This window comes from Vitis riparia, chromosome 5, assembly GCF_004353265.1.
Source record: "Vitis riparia cultivar Riparia Gloire de Montpellier isolate 1030 chromosome 5, EGFV_Vit.rip_1.0, whole genome shotgun sequence".
In the NCBI taxonomy this organism is placed as follows: domain Eukaryota; kingdom Viridiplantae; phylum Streptophyta; class Magnoliopsida; order Vitales; family Vitaceae; genus Vitis; species Vitis riparia.
This window is the reverse complement of record NC_048435.1, coordinates 17,950,061-17,967,880: the sequence shown is the minus strand read 5'-3', so window position 1 is coordinate 17,967,880 and position 17,820 is coordinate 17,950,061. Positions and strand designations below refer to the sequence as shown.

Sequence of the window (17,820 nt, the reverse complement as noted above, 5' to 3'; positions counted from 1 at the left end):
TTTGTTGTAACAATGCTTATAATTTCTCCATAAGTCAGTTTATCATAAGGGATTTGACCATTAAATTGTTCCATCATCTTAATCATAATATTTTCAAAGAAAAGTCTATGTAATCTTGAGATGAATTTTTCTTTCCAAAAATATTGATTATAGTCTGGTCTTAACATGACTTTGGTAAGGAATATGTCTCTATACCATCAAAAGTCATGAAGTTTGGGACACTTAAGGTTGGTTAAGAGATTTACAATCTTGTCTTTAACTTTTACAGGATCTCCAATGAATTGTTTCGATATTGAAAAGATTAGAGTAGCCACTGCATCCTCTATATCTTGTCCTTATTCGTTTTTAACAACTTCATTGTCCTCATTTATCCTATAGGCTCTTAGGATACCATTCTTATCATCAAGTGTGAGATAGTTATCCCACCATCCTTTTAGTTGACTTGTAACCCAACAACAAGTGTCTAAACTACAACATGATCTAACGGTTTATTGTTTAACTTATAAGTTGTGCTAACCATGATCATCTCTTGAAGCTTAGTGAGTATGTTATACTCAGTCATACCATCTATATTTCATTCATAAATGGTTCCACTAGTGTAAGAGCTTGAGTGTACTGGTTTCTTTTCTCATACTGCATATTAGGAAATGTTGGCCTAAGGCAGAAATTCCTAGTCTTAGGGAATGAACTAATCAAAATCTTGGCTATGTATAATTCCTAAAACTCCTTGGTCTTGTGATTCCTTAAAGATTTTGATTAGTTCATTAGTCTTTGCTGCATAACTAATTTCATCATCAATAACAATAATTCTCCTATGAGATGGTTGAGGTGTCTCTGGGACAATTACACTATCTTTTACCTTTTTACTAATCTTTTCTATTAATTCTTGATTAACATAAGGATTTTCTTGGAATTTTTTAGAGAATTCAAACGACTTAAATAAAGGCTTATTATCTTTCTTAACAAAAGATGTCTTAACATGATCTTAAGTTTCAATAATCTCCTCAATCCTGTTGAGTTGATCACCTAGAGTCTTAAGAAACATATTAGTGTAGTTGTTTTGTTCCATGATTCTCTTAACATCTACTACACTAACAGTTTCTTTATCCTCTGGCTTAGTCTTGAAAAGTGAAGCTCTTATTATTGTACCATTAATATTCTTATCTATCTTAGCTTTTGAAGGGTGAATGGATTCTATGACAATGTCATCACTAGTTTTCCATATCTTAGTTTTTGTAGATGTGTTGTTAATACGCCTACTTGTGTACTTTGGATATTCCTTTTGTTTGAAGAGTTCAAACCAGATCCAATACGTAACATTTTTTTGTTCATTTCTTAATTATGTGTAAAATTCTTCTTAGTAGAGGATTCTAAGGTTTTTTAGGTTGCTAAAGAACCAAACTCTATTTTCCTCATTGGCTTCTAAATAGAATTCTTGTCTTAAGAGATTCTTATCAATTTCAAACTCTTCACTTATGGTGTTAATCATTTGCGAATATGTGGGAGACATATCCGGTGATTCATCTTGTTGTGATCCTTGGGTAGACTCATTTTCCTCTGTGTAAAAGGGTTTGACAAGGTTGGTGTGACTCTTGACACCTTTTAGCTTAATGTTATTAGGATTTGTTGAAGTGGATGCTTCTTCTACCCTAGTGGTCCTTATTGGGATAGATGAGCTTGATGCTCTGGAAGACTCATAATTTGAAATTCTAGGATTACTAGAATGTTTGAATGAGTTGGAGAAAACCAAATCTCCACCTCCATTTGGGTATTGAACAATTTGTTCAATCATCTTAGGTTTTTGTTCTATGGTTGGAACGACATTGGCAAAATGTCATGAATATGGAAACTCAACCTCATTCCACATGATCTTTTTGGGGATTATGAAGTTTGACTTGTTTAGGACATCTAAGTGGAAGAGAATAGTTTCACCCTTAGGACTGGTGCACAATGCTTTGAATCCAACGCTTGTGGTCATACTCTTATAGGCAAATCTTGTGATGATGGAAACAAGACTGTTTCCTTCCTTAAACTTAAATTCATGGGTCTTAACATGGAGGACAATCGAATCTAGGATATCAACAAATCTTAATATAACTGTGAAGTTAGGGTAAACAGGACCATGATTCAATCCTGTTTGGATTGCTCCAATAATAGAATCTTAATAATCAAGATGTCTATTATCCCTTAAACACATGACAATTGAGGTGTTTAGACCTATTCTTGTCAAAGGCTTAGCTGCAACTTGAATCATACCAAGGTGTATGAAGTTGTAGTCTTTCTTATGTTTCTCTATGGATCTACTATTCAAGAGTCTTATCACTTGATCTTCCTGCTCTAAGCTTATGGTCTGTTCAAGTGTCTTAATGGTGTAGTCTGTAAAAAACTTCAAGGTTCATTTCTTATAAATTTCTTGATTAGATACCTTGGGTAACTTCCAATCATCTAAATCATTTTGAGTATTAGGATATATAATTGATCTCTTCACTGTTTACTATAACTTCTTGAGAATCTGTGGGTTTCCTACACATGGTTCTGAAAATCAAACTCATTTTAAGGTCTTAATCTAGAGCCTAATAGCAAATTGACAAACCTAAAGGAGTAATCACCCAATACCCTTTTCCAGCCCTAAAAACGCCTAACACCGGCTAACAACGGGCTTAACCCGGTATGGGATCGCCTCAGGTAGATTGCTACCAACCTAGGATAGATTAAAAACTCAAAACAAACCCGACTTTCCTTCCCGTGGCTTTGATACCATAAACACCTAGGACAAGGTAATATGCAATGAAAAAATAAATTATGCAAAAACTCAAAACAAGATACGAAAAATGGGAAATAAAATACAAAAACAAAGAAATTTAAAGAAAAGGAACTTCAAACTTACATATTACATAAGCTTGAAAACATACATTATCTTATAGAAGAGATAACTTACAATGGAGGGATGAGAGAATGGAATAAACACAAAGATATTTAAAAAGGAAATTTAAAGAAAATGAACTTAAAAACTTATATATTACATAAGCTTGAAAACATACATTATTTTATAGGAGAGATAAATTACAATGGAGGGATGAGAGAAAGGAAGAAGTGAGGAAAGCTTTAAAGAAAGCTTTCATCTGGAAGGCTTACATTTCTTGAGAGAGAAAGAAGAGAGAAGGAAGAGCTTAAGGCTTAAGGAAAATTTCAAGATGCTTACAAATGAGGAACGAACATCTTTAAATAGTTTAAGACAAGAATATTAAACAGTACAAAGGAAACAATAGGTCATTGTGGACATTTGACTTTAACGGTGAATAGTAATCACCCATAATGTGAATAGTGAATAGTAAAAAAGACTTTTATCGTAACACTTTTAACTTTTGACATTTGAATCTTACTTTTAGTGGATTACTATGTGCTTTTTTATTGCTTTTGACTGGAGACTTAATTGTAACTTCACATGTGAGGAACAAACTTACTTTATCCACATACACCCATAGACATAAAGATATGTATCCCATCATGGGAAAGGGCCATGCTTAAGAATATCTTTTGAGTTTTATTTCTTTGTGTTTTAATTTCAGAAAAATATATAATGTAATATAGTTTTATATTTTTTTCTTAAAAATATAAAAAGAAAATAAATATTATTATATAGGATAATATGCATTATAAATATTATAAAAACATTGAATTAAGTCCGAGCTAGGATCAAGTTGTTTGAACCTTAATCTATGCCTAACTCAAATTGAGTTTGAATTGAAAAAATCCAACTCAAACTTAATTCTAGTATTAAAAATGATTGTCTAAATCAGTCCAAATGTTTGGTTGTGATCAAGTCGAGTTGGCTTAGATGATTAATACTGATATCAATGATTAATTAAAGGCTGATGATTTTAAAATTTGGTAAAATCCATGTTACTTGTAGCATATATGATTGCCATGGCATTAATGAACTGAGATTAAAATTTTAAGTCAGGATTATTTTTCAACATTTTGTGATTACACTTTACCATGTAAAATCATGACTTTACCTTCCCTTTCAACCTTTCACTTGAAGCCAAAAATAAAATATCATGGCAGACAAAACGTTAACAGAGAGAAAGGACTATGCACTTCCTATATTCAATTGGAGACATTGCTTGATTTGGACTGGGTCCTCTCCAAAATTCCAAAAATACAACACCATATAATTTATTATATTATTATTTGAAATACAAAAACAGATTGATATATGACAATAATTAACCCTTACATACAAAGCAAAGAATAATTTATTTGTACCGTAACTTATGACTTATAAGCACCAAGCCCATGATGGAGAGGAAACAACAAAAGAATAATATTCACGCCTCACCCTTATATAAACTCCACCCATACTGTTCTAGAGATTAAACCTTGAGCGCTTACACTCAGCAGGGACACCTTGAGGAAAGCGTTTGAGATCAGTGCAGTAGTTGTAAATCATGAAGTTCTTCTGAACCCATCTCAGCCTTCTTCTGCTGTAGGAATCGAGTTCTTGGGTCTGGAAGGTACTGTCAGGGAATGAACTTGTGGGGGTCGAGGAGTTGGCTCTGAAGTTCCGGTAGTATGCTGTGAAGGGTGCCTTGGACCAGTCAGTTTTCACCAACCCTCCTCTTGTGGCCCAGTCATCCGCGTTCCAGAGGCTTGAGTATATCCTCATGGGCTGGTTCTTTGGGAAGGGAACTCCCATTGATTCTGCATTCTTGAATAGCCTTATGGGAACGTTGTCCACCAAGAAACTGAAGAAAAAACCAACACCCAGTTCAGTTTTAGTTTATAGAAAAATGGAAGTAGAGTTGGAAGGTGGGTTTAGGTTTACACGTACATGATGTGTCGGGCGGTCCAGATGATGGAATAGGTGTGGAAGTTACGGGTGGGGTCGAACCAGAGGTAGAATTGCTGCTCCCTGTTGCCCTGCCCTTGAGTGAATACATTGGTATGAAGGATGTAAGGATCTCCACTCAGGTTTCCCAGGAATTCGAAGTCGATCTCATCATGGGTTGACCCTTGAGAAGATAACTGCATCACAAATACTATAGCCTCAATTTCTAACTTCATTATACATAAAGTTATTTTCTTGAGAAAGAAAGAGCTTCAGAGTGAGTTGATGAATAGAAGAACTTATTTTCTGACCAAAACAGTATCTTTCACCCTTTAATAATTGGAAACCGACAAATAATTTTTGAAAAGAACCTTTTATGATTACTATGTACCCGTAAGGAGACAAAACTACTCTTGAATTCCCAAAAAGAAAAAGAAAAAGAAAAAGAAAAGAAAGAAAAGAAGTAAAAGAAATAATGTTCCAAGTTGTGAAATTTTTCTTCATACACTAAATGCATGCACACATATTAATTAATTCAAGCAACTTCCACCGTTTTTTGTTTTGGTTCTATGTAAAAATCATTATCACCCGTATTTGAAGGGATGAAGTTTGAGAATGATGAAGACATACGTAGTAGGCAGTGACGGTGCCAGCAGAGTTGCCAGCGACAAGCTTGAGCTGCATGTCAATCCTCCCAAACAGATACTCCTTCTTGGACTGAAACCCAGAGCCAGATGCCTGGTCTAGGGAGAGAGACAGCAGCTGTCCTCCATTGAAGATCTTAGCACGATTATCACCCCATGTAAGGTCAAAGTCTTGATAGAAGTTACTAGCGGAGGCAGTAGCCACCACCACTGCAAAAAGCAACAAAAACACTGAATACCCATTTGAAGAAGACCCCATTTTGTGAGAAGAGAAGGGAAGAGGAGAGGGTTTGTAGAATTGGATGTGGGGTTTTAGGAAAGGGAGGAAATGGTATATATATAGGGGTTTAGACTTGAGTGAGATGGTGGGTGATGGGGGAGACGCGTGAGTGAGGCAACAACTGGAGACAGCTGCGCAAAGTGGAAGGTGGCAGGGCTTGGTGGTATTCGAGGTGGGAGGGGAGGGCAGGGATTGGGTGATTACTTGTGGAGGAAAGGGTTTAAAGAAATTATTATGATTGTATGTGAGTTGGGGGGTCCTCAACCCATGATGCCTACAGCTGGTGGATATATAACAACTTTTGTTTGTGGGTATTCCTCACCGCCCCTCATTGCTTTCTTCTCTCTCTTTATGTACGTTTTTAATATCAAATTTGAAATGAAAAAAATTCAAAAGAATTATGGCATTGGAAATATACGGTGGTGGTAAGGAACAAGGATGAATTCCAAGTCAGTGTCACATGAATTAAAGGCTTAAGAGACACGCCAACGTTTATGTGGTTCAAATGCATGAAATGTCAATTCCAATGGACATTTGCTTTGGGATTTGTTTCTCACTATAACCCCCTCATCATGTTTTTGAATTGAATTTCCCTAGTTCATGGTTTTGCCATATTTCTCTTTTTTTATTTGACTTGATATGAGCATAAAAATTAGTTTTTTATTAGTATTTAAAGTTGGAATTTTGAGAAAAGAGAATGAAAAAAAAAAGGCAAAAATATAAGCAAATTTAAAAGTTAATTAATTTTTTTCTTATTTTTTCATATGAGGAATGAAGATTCTTTAAGTAGTTTCTATTATATTTGCTATTTCTTGTATTTATCATGTTAAATTTGTGTTTTCTTCTTCCTTATTTTCTTTATTTACTATTTCCTAATATTAAATTAAAATATAAATATTTATTTTATGTATTGAGTTTTTCAAATTTCTATTAAGATTTATTCAAACAAATTCATAGATTAGAAGATTCAAAATCTTTGAATGGAATCGACGTTGTTTTACTAGGCTTTGGATTCTAAAGCAAAGACCAATTAGACTTTGGAATTGAGTCGTCTCTTTTGCTTGTGAAGATATGACTTCATGGCAAAACCTAACATTGTGACATTTTAATTGAATTTATAAATTAATTTTAAATTTAAATGGTATTTAGTAAATTAATTTAAAGTAACTTAATAACTTAATTTATTTATTAAATAAATTAAATATATTTATAAAAATAACTTCATATTATAATTTAAATTTAAAAATGATTTTAAATATTAAATTAAAATGATTAATTTATTTTTATTTAAATCTAAAAATATGTTTATAAAAAAAATTGAGATTAATATAAATTAAATTAGTGATTGTAAACATAAGTTGTTTTATCAAACATTTTTTTAATTATAAAGTAAATTATATTTTTAGATTAAGTTTAAACCTAAGGGCTCTAAAAAATCTTTAGTTTGGGACAAATGATTTTCCCAAGATTTGTCAAATTTTGATTTGGGTTCCCCTTAGTATCATTTTATTATTATTATTATTATTATTATTATTATTATTATTTGCATATTTTCCTGAAAAGAAAATTTAAATTGAGCAAATAGTTTGATGGGTGGCGGTGGAAAAGGGTTACTTTAAACAAGATGCCATGCACATAGAAAAAGGAAAAATAGGGTGTGGGCCTAAATGCTTGTTTGACCAATCTCTATGTTAGGGTTTTGAATTTGAATGCTTCCAACTTTGATTCCAATCACCAACTCCATTTAATGAGGACATTGCAACTCTTCATATTAATTGAAGGATGGGTTTTGATATATAAAGTATTTAAATAATAACATAAATAAGCATAAGCATCAAAGAAGATTTGTATAATAACATTATTTAGATGAGAGAAATAGAGTAAATTTTCATTTTCATAAGATTTAATCTTTGATATCCATATTTATTTATAGTTCTAATAAGTATTTGAACATAATAATAAATATAAAATAAAATGGCTTTTGTTTTAATTTCCATTGTAAATTTAAAAAAGTATTTTTCTTCTAATAAAATTGAGTTAAGGGGTAAAAAGATTAATATCAAAATATTCTATTTTGAGTTTATTTAGCAGTGATTTTAAGAAATGTTTTTAGCCTAAAAAGTGTTTTGTAAAAAAAAAAAAAATTAGGTGCTTGATAAATTTAAAAAACACTTTTAAAAATTTTTTAAATTATTTATAGTATTGAAAAATCACTTATATTATTTTTTGAAGAAAGATTTGATCGATAATTCTCTTAAAAATACTTTTAAAAAATTAATTAAAAACACTTTAAGTAGAAATACTATCAAACTCACTTTTCATGTTATATGAATATGATTGTGAAAGAATTAATGAGAATTTGGTAAAAAAAAAAACACTAATCATTGTTTCATCTTCATTTAGTTGGCTACCTTAGAAAGTAAAGCCAACATTTGTATATGATCCTAAAAATGAAATTAATGAGATTGAAAATGTTGAGATAGAGACAAAAATGGTGAGGGTAGTAGTTGCAATGTAACATCAAAAAACAAGAGCACTGATACTAGGGCATCACTTATAGTGTTTTATGAAGAAAGACTTAATCGATAATTCTCTTAAAAACACCTTAAAGTGGACACACTATTGAACTCACCTTTCATGTTATATGAATATGTTTGTGAAAGAATTAATGAGAATTTGGTCAAAAAAAACTAATCATTGTTTCATTTTCATTTAGTTGGCTACCATTAGAAAGTAAAATCAGCATTTGATTGACCCTAGAAATGAAATTAATGAGATTGAAAATGTTGAGATGGAGACAAAAATGGTGAGGGTAGTGGTTGCAATGTAACATCAAAAAACAAGAGCATTGGTAGTAGGAAAGGGACCACTTGGTATAATTAGTGGGTGCTTTATTATTCAAAGCTTGTTTGTTAAGATGCCTTCTAATTTGGATTCTTCACACTTTGATTTATTTCATTTCACATCACACTCCTTTCATTCATTCACCTTTTTCAATTTTGTCACTCTTTTTCAATGCTTATATATCACATGTTATTTCTTTTCTTTATATACTTTTGTTTTCACCTATAAAAGAGAAAGTAGAACTACATAATGCTAAACTATGAATCTATTCCACCACTCATTGTAGATGGGTGCTCTCAAACTTCATTTCATTATGAGATCATTCCCATCATTAGAGTAGGAACCCACCAACTCATGAAACCTAATTATCATATATATATTAAGTACTAAAAAAAATGAAAATGATTTTTTTCACATTAAAAAATAAAATAATTATTTAAAATTAATTAAATTTTATGTATATTTAAAATTTTAATCTTTATATATGAAAAATAAATTAAAGAAATTTAAAAGATATAAAAAAAATTTATTAATTTTAAATTTTTTATTTTTTTATTTATTTTGCCAAACATAAGAGAAACATATCATAAGTTTCTCTTTTTTTCTTTGTGATGCTTAGATATTAATCCACACTAAAATTTAAGCTTTAAAAATAATAAACTAAAAATTTAGGTTGTGAAATAATAAACCAATAACATATATAGAATCAATTTAAGCTAAACTCTTAACATGAGACCAATTCCTAGAAGAAATTATAGAAACCAGTAGAAAATATATTAAAATTTAAATTATTTATATTAATTAATTTTTTTAAGCAATGCTTTGCTAAAAATTACAATTGTATAAAAATAAGTAAGCATAAAAATTTTATGTTTGAATACCTCTCTAAAGCATTTATTTTAATTTCTTTTTTCAAACTATTCCATACAATCATAAGAAATGTTCAACATAAAAATAAATAAATAAATAAATTATTTGAATTGCAAGAAAAAGAAAAGGAGGTAAAAGGACAGATAAAAAGCATCTCTTTTTGTCTTGGGTCGGAAAAAAAAAAAAAAAAAAAAAAAAAAAACCCATTCCAAAAGCCACGGAATATAATCATTAGAGGCATGCAATGGCCCCAAAGCAAAGATGAAAGCATTCATTCTTTTCCCTCTTTTTTTTTGGTGTCTCCTTTATCTTCTTTTTATCTTTTGGGATTGGAGGGGGAAGTGATAAACCTTTTCATATGAAAAACATGCTTTACATATCGAGGTCATGACATCAAGGAGGAATGAATGAATGATAAACTTTTTTTCATTTAAGATATTTTTTTTAAATATATAGATTTTAGAAAATTTAAGTTATAAACATTTATTTTCTTTTCTGAATTTACAAATAAATCCGACTAATGATTTGAAGGGAGAAATCATTTGTTTTCATTTCCTTTCCTATGTTTTTTCTTAGGTTATGTTTGGTCTCGAAAAATGCTATATATATATATATATATATATATATATATATAAAGAAAAATGATTTTCTTATGTTTAGTTGTCTTATAAAAAATGTCAAAGGAAATTAAATATAATTAAAATTAGTTAAAAATTTATACATTTTTTAAATTATTTAGACTCTATTTAATAACTATTTTTGAAAACAGTCATTAAAAACAGTTTTTGAAAATAATTTTTGAAAACTGTTCTCTAATATTTTATAGAATAAAAGTCTGTTTGAAAACTTGAGATATTTTAACATGTTTTTAATATTTTTTAATATGTTTTAAAAATGATTTTTATATCCGGTGTTTTATTTTTAATCGTTTGACATGTTTGTATAATTATTTTTTAAAACAATCCTTAAAAAAAAAAAATAATAATAAAAAATAATTAAAAGATATTTTATGTAAATATCATATTTTATGTTCTTAAGAACATAAAATAGTTTATAGTTATCAAAAGTATTTTTTTTTCTAAGAACAAAAAACTATTCTTAAAAACAATTGCTAAATATGCTATTAATATTTATATCAATGAGTTAAAATAAATAAAATGAATTTTAAGTAGTAAATAAAAATAATTTATTGACTTTTAATCTATTATTTTATTTTTCTTTACTTTTTCTTTCTTTCTATTTTCTTTTTGTTACATTTTCCCTCAAATTTTTTGATAACCAAACATAACCTCAGTTATTTTTAAAAATCAGAAATTACACTTACAACATGACATGCAAATAAATCTAAAAAAATAATTAAATCCCACTTCCAAAAAAAACCGAAAAAGAAAAGGACATATAAATAAATGAAAGAAACCATATAATTAATGACCAAAGGCCCACTGCTTTGAAAAAAAAAAAAAAAAAGATAAAAAGATAAAAAAGAAAAAAAAAAAGATAAATATCCTAACATGCAATTGTCTATAAAAGTGAGAGCAAACCTTCAAACGGTCACAAAAGAAGATAATTTTTTAAAAAAACTTTTTGTGACCATTTAACTGTTTTTGATAAGTTCGAGGTTGGACATTGATATTTATTCATTATCTTTCTTAATCTCAACTAAAGTTTTTCAACACTTTTTCATGCTTTGGCTTTTCACCGAACTTTGACTATTGGTAAGAAAAATGATAAATATATCAAATTGAATGTGTTTCTAAATATGGAATTGATATTAGATCTTAAAGTTTTTCTACAAAATTATTTATTTATATTAAATATTTTTATTATTAGATTTTTAAAATTTTGCTATCAAAGATATATATATATATATATTTGTCAAAAAAGACTGTATTTCTTGACATTTTATATGAAAAGGGGCATAAATGGGTTTTTGTATCTATTGGTGTAAGTTCGATTTAGTAAAAAAAAAACCACATTGTTATGATTGAAGAAAGCATGACTCGTGATGGTTCTAAATTAAAACTTGCGTATCAAGCTAGAGAACAATTCCAACATTTTATTAATTTGAAATATTCAATCACTCGTACCTTTTGTAAGATATTGTTTATTATCAATTTATGAAAAGTTAAGAGGACATTGATAAATACTTTGATGAGAATAATATACATACATATTTACACACACAAATATATATATATATATATATGATAATCAAGAATACATCAATTCATTGTTTAGAAACAATATACTCATGTTATTCTTTATAAGCATAATTCATTGAAGTAGACCTATGATGATTTGATTTTGTTTATGATGCAACAAAAGATGAAGCCCCTATTAAAGACTTCGATCTTGGACTAAGAAGTGTAAACTACTATCAAGACATGGATTTAGTTAGTACATATGCTAGTTGGTCTTTGGTAGATACATATAAGGCAAATGGCAAGTCATTTTCAACTTTATCTCAAACAAATAATCAAGAATACATCAATTCATTGTTTAGAAATAATATACTCATGTTATTCTTTATAAGCATAATTCATTGAGATTAACCTATAATAATTTGATTTTGTTTATCATGCAACAAAAGATGAAGCTCCTATTAAAGACTTCAATCTTGGACTAAAAAGTGTAAACTACTATCAAGACATGGATTTGGTTAGTGCATCTACCAGTTGGTATTTGGTAGATACATACTAGGTAGATGGTAAGTTATTTTCAATTTTATCTCAAACAAAGTGATAGTTAATAGAGATTGGTTTCATGCAAGAATGAAACATAAGTTTGCCACAAAAGTAAGTGGCATAGATATTGACACAATGAATGGTAGACACATTAGACAAAAATATCATGAGTTTATTAAGGAGAAATTGTAGCCAACAAAGCTTTATAGTAGCAAACATCACTACACGATATTAAGCCTCAATTGATGCTTGTGCAACTATCTTTTGCTTTTAAGAACATTGTAAGATAAAACTTCTATCCAAATAAACAATATAAGCAGCGGTGGAAGTTTTGTCATCTTTAAAACTAGCTTAATCAATGTCTGATGGATGATGCTTTTATACCATAATAAGCATTTCATTGCAACCTAGTGTGTTTCACTTGGACAATGCATAAATTGAGAAAGCTTATTAACAGAATAAATAATATTTAACTTGCAAAGAGATAAATATTATAATGCTTCAACAACACTTTGAAACTAAGTTCATTAGTAAAGGAAAAGTCATTACGAAGAACCAATAGTGTCGTTGAAAGAAGTGTGAATACTGCATAGACACTTATCATATTTAATCTTTGCAATTGATTTTTTATGCATTTGTTTTTGTTTAAAGAACATTCAAATTGGGAGTGACTTCAATCTCTAGAAGTAATGAAGATGGCCCAAGTCCTTGATATAGAAATAATTAGAGAAGGTAGTAAGAAATTGAATGGTGAACATAGTGTTATTTGTATTAATAAGAAGATCATTAACATAATCAAGGAAATAAATAGTGATAATAATGCAATAATATATGACAAGAGATGAATCTAATTTAGAATTAACAAATAAAAAGGCTAGAAGAAAAGTTTTGTTTTCTTGTATCCAACATGAAGTGCCAACTTAAGGCCACGAACAGCTCTATAAAAATGATATACATGATAAGGATGTGAATCATCAACAAAACTAGGAGGTTTAGACATGAACTTTGTTTAGTTAGTGAACCATAAAGGAAGACATTATTCACATTAAGTTGGTAAAGGCAAATAGGCTGGCCATTCTCGGGTTAAGGCAATAAATGGATGACATAATGTAATGGTTTTAACTACTGGACTAAAAGGCTCATGATAATCCGTCTCAATTCATTGAAGGAATTCTTTTGCAACCAAATAATCTTTGTACAAGTAACTATCAAGGTTTCTCTTGATTTGAAAAACCCATTTGCATCTAACAACATTTTAACTAGTGTTAAATGAAAGTGATTCATGTGTTCCATTTCGTAAGGGCGTTTAGTTCCTTAAACATTACTAAATGTCATTTATGGTCTTTGAGAGCTTAAGAGATACAATTTGGTTCAAGGGATTCTTGTATAATATGTTTCATTATAAGATGAAATTTTTTAGGCTTGAAGATATTATTTTGTGACATAGTGGCCATAGGATGTGTTCAAGTAGATGCTTGGCATGGAGGTGATTAGCACACATGAGTAGATTGATTTGGCTAAGGAAGGTGAAATAACACCTAAAGAAGAGGATGTAGAATTGACTTTAGTTTGAGAATAAGAGGCATGTGATGTTTCCAAGTGTTTAAGCTCATGAGGGACTACATTTAGCATTGGCAATTATGAAATAAAATTTGGATTAGAAATTGAGATAAAGAACTAAGATGGAGTTTATACAACCAATGGTGATGTGCAACTAAGCTAATTTAATGTCATTGAAGAATCAATAAAGAAGTACAAGGTTCAAATTTAAAAGAAAAATCATGTTCAACATATTGAACATTTTGAGAGCGAATATGTGTTTAATTAGATAAGTCATAACTTGTGCAAACACTCTATGACTTGAGTACCTTAGAAAGAAATAAGAATGAAAACATGATTCTAACATGTGTTGATTATATGATTGAAGCCATGGATATCAAAGACATCTAAATACCTTCAATTTGAGATAACTTGGGGACATTTGAAGCAAAAATTCAAAAGAAGATTTGTGATTAAGAAGTGGGATTGTAATTAGTCAATGAGATAAAATGTTGTTTAAAATGCAAAAGACTAAAAGAAAAGGGTAAGGAGACTTTGTGAAGAAGAAGAGCGACTAAATTTAATTGTAGAAAGATTATTGATTTCTAATTTCAAATGATCAAGATATGAGTGTTCCACAATTCAGCTTCGGGTATGGACCATCAAATGAAACAAGGGTATATAATTTAATCAATCTTAGGGTAATCAAAATGCATGGTCTAATGAAATCAACTCGAGTTCCATTCCTCACACTTGATCCATATCCTAACTTTTAATACTTTATTCCTTTTTGTATTGCCTAATAGATGAATGAATATGAAATATGGATTTAGGTCTAACATTTTTAGGCTTTTACCACTATGTAGGTTTGCTTTAGAGTAGATAATAATGACAAAAATACCAAGAATCTCTAATATTAAGAAATATGCAATTGTATCATCTTCTAAGTCAAATTAACTTTAAAGGGTATTTTGATCTTGATATCAGTGCTCTAACATTTCATTCAATTTATTATTAGTTTGCTTCCCTTTGTTATTTTCCTTTAAATATAATCATAGGTTTTCATATTTCACACTCTAAGATGGTTTTTTAGCTTATCATGGTTATGTTCTCACATACACAATCTATAAGAGAATAAGAAAGAATTATTTTTTATTTCAAAGAAATTTAAGATAATGATTTATTCAATAATTAAAAGAGAATGAAAACAAACCAAGAAAACCTTCAATGCCTTCCTCTCTCTCAAGAAACGTCAAAAAGTTCTAAAAGTTTTTTTTTTCAAAATCTAAGATTGATATTTATATAGCAAAAGTAGAAACTAAAATGTGGCATGCTCCTATTGGCTACTTATTTCCCAAATAATTTCCTAAAAATAACTGAATTAAATAAAATCTTGATTTTCAATCATATGAAACTTACTTAGGACTAATGGAGTGCTGAAGCTGCAATTCTCGAGGTAGGGGAAATGAATTCTTAAAGTGGCAGTGTGTAATTTCGAAATTAAGGTAATTTTGAAATGGATTTTAAAATCATAAATTGAGTTTCAAAATCACCATTTTGAATTTGAAATGCCTCATCAATTATGTTTGTCTTTAAATGGTCATAACTTCTTCATTTCATTTTCTATTTATATATCATTAAAGTGTTGAACTTTTGACTTTATGAGCTTTGAAACAATATATAACTTGTCTAAAAATAATCTCAAAAAGTGCTTTAGAATCACCTCAAATTGAAGATATATTTTGTTATTAGATTTTGAATTTCAATTCCCATATTGAACTTTAATCTATAGCCCCTAATCTTCTTTTTTATGTTTGCTTAACCTCTATCTCTTTTCTTAATTTTCATTTCTCATCTCTCATGTTATGGATGAAAGCAATCTTTACAACTTGCACCTCTCATCATACTTAACAACCCTTGGAGCTCATTTGACGTAAATTAAACTCCTTAACTACCATGGATGAAAGTGGTTTTTGTAACTTACATCATTTTCATCTCTTAAACCTAAAATTTGTCTCAAGATTTACATTAGACTTATGACAACAATTCAAGTTAAGTGGGATGAGTTAAGTCTTTTTCATAACATAATTCACTCTATATTTATGCCGTTAGAGCACTATTTGTGGCTCTAATTAGTGTCAATGAAGTCTCTTAGCTAAACATTATGTTTTGGAGTATGAGTGGAGTTTTGAAATGTTGACTCTTATAAGCTTCAAATTAGGATTTTATTTATTGATATTCACACTTTCCATTAATAAATAAAGATAATTGGGGTTTTGAAAAAAAAATTCAACTACAAATTTAAATTTATTGAAAAAGGTAAATGTGTTAGACTAGTATCATACTGGATAGATTCATGTGAATTTTGTAAAATGTTTGATAAAGATATTGAAGAAAAAGGTGCAATACCTTATACATCATTATAGATAAGATCTTTGAAGAATAGAAAAATTAAATGATAAATGATGACTTTTATTATAATGGCATGAATTACAAAAGAAAGTGGAAGATAGTTTGGATGCTATATGCAAACGCTTGAATGTGATCGCTTCATGGTTGAGAATTCACGAAGGTAGGTGACCACAATGATTATGACAATGACAAGAGAGAATTATGCCTCTAACCAAAGTAAGAGGGGATCACTATGAAATCTCATGATTTTTTGTTACTCATAAACATCATTAAAAGCTTATTCTAGCCTTGAAGAAGCTATGTCCCTATACTTAGATCCTTCACAACAAAATAAGAAGTAAAAAATTCATTGAAGTATGATTAGATTTACAAAAGTTTGATACAAAAATTAGTTTTTTTTTTTGGTATGGTAGGAACATTGGTTATGGAGTTAAAAGGCTTAGGGAAAAAAAATGAGCAATTTTGAAACCTAAGTCATTTCTGATGATAATATCATTGGGATTTGCATAATCTTCATAGAGATTCAAATTGAGGAAATCTATAGTAACATGATGTAAGGCTTCCGAATCTACTATCCAATTGTGTATAGGTGAGAAGCCATACGAACATGGCCAAGATGCAACTAGCAACATTATCATGTAGTTTGCCCATTTTTTTCACATATTTAGTACATAACTTGATAATTATCATATTGATGAAAGAATTTTGGATAATAGTTGTTGTGATGACTATTTTGATCATAAGAGAGGCCTCGATTGGTATTTCTAAAAGTTTTTCCTTGATGATTATAATGTTTTGTCTAGAGGAATTATTTCCATTTTTGGTTCATTGATATTGATGAGCAAAGTTGGTGTAATTGGAGGAGGTTTAGACTTTGACTTTTCTCATTTAGGGAAGTCTTCTTAATCCACAAGTTTGTCATGAAGTTCTTCAAATAAAATAGGGTTTCAAGGGCACGAACAACAACTATAATTTCCTTATAATTTAGACTAAGGCATTTAAGACAAAAAAAAGTACAAGATCACCATATCCCATTGAAGCCCCTGTGATAGTGAGTTCATCAAGTACCTTTGATAAGTTACATATAGTTGAAAATTGACTTAGAGATGTAATAAGGGCAAATTTTTTCTTCAACTACATTATGCATGAGTGAGAGCAACCAGTATGGAGCTTATTCAATCAAACTTCATAAGATGTTTTGGTAAAGGAAACAAGTATAACCATAAATTCAAACTATGATGTAAGGATTGCATGGAGTAGTTAATCTTGGTACAACCAAAGTGTATAACCTAGATTGGCAATTGATGAGCCATTTGAGGTTATAAGAAGTAGGACGAGCAAAGGAACCATTAATGCATCCTAAGAGATCACAAACAAAAAATAAGGTATTAAATTGTGGTCTCCAAAAGGGGTAAGTAGAAATAGTTAATGTTTTTAGAACCATCGAATTGGGTCAGTTCCTAGTGAATCGTTCAATAATTATTTTGGTGCAAAACTATGAATCGGCCTCCACTAACAACTAGGCCTAATTAGCCCAACTCTTCTTTCAAGGCTTGCACGTTAAGCTTTGGTTCAACTCGTGGGCATGTGTAGGAATGGCAACGGGGCGGGTTTGGGACGGGTCATTCCCATCCCATTCCCACACCCGATTATATAGTTATTTCCCATCCCAGCACAAACCCGTGTCAGGGCAGGTTGATTGGTTCCCATCCCCGT

At 29.8% G+C, this 17,820-nt stretch overlaps 1 protein-coding gene across 1 annotated transcript; it reads right to left on the bottom strand.

The window, feature by feature from the left end:
- Window positions 1-4,154: 4,154 nt before the first annotated feature.
- Window positions 4,155-5,858, bottom strand: LOC117913869 (xyloglucan endotransglucosylase/hydrolase 2-like). The gene is made up of 3 exons (XM_034828964.1): window positions 5,462-5,858; window positions 4,835-5,028; window positions 4,155-4,748 (listed from the first exon to the last, which is right to left on the bottom strand). The coding sequence occupies exons 1-3, from the start codon at window positions 5,732-5,734 to the stop codon at window positions 4,370-4,372; spliced, it is 846 nt and encodes a 281-aa protein (XP_034684855.1). The 5' UTR covers window positions 5,735-5,858; the 3' UTR covers window positions 4,155-4,369.
- Between the last annotated feature and the right edge of the window lie 11,962 nt (window positions 5,859-17,820).

Excerpts from the sequence above, each read along its gene's own strand:
- LOC117913869 (XM_034828964.1), bottom strand. The coding sequence starts at position 5,734 with ATGGGGTCTTCTTCAAATGGGTATTCAGTGTTTTTGTTGCTTTTTGCA. Across the intron at positions 5,029-5,461 it reads GCACCGTCACTGCCTACTAC|TTATCTTCTCAAGGGTCAAC; the intron begins GTATGTCTTCAT and ends TTTGTGATGCAG. Across the intron at positions 4,749-4,834 it reads TGGACCGCCCGACACATCAT|TTTCTTGGTGGACAACGTTC; the intron begins GTACGTGTAAAC and ends TTTTTTCTTCAG.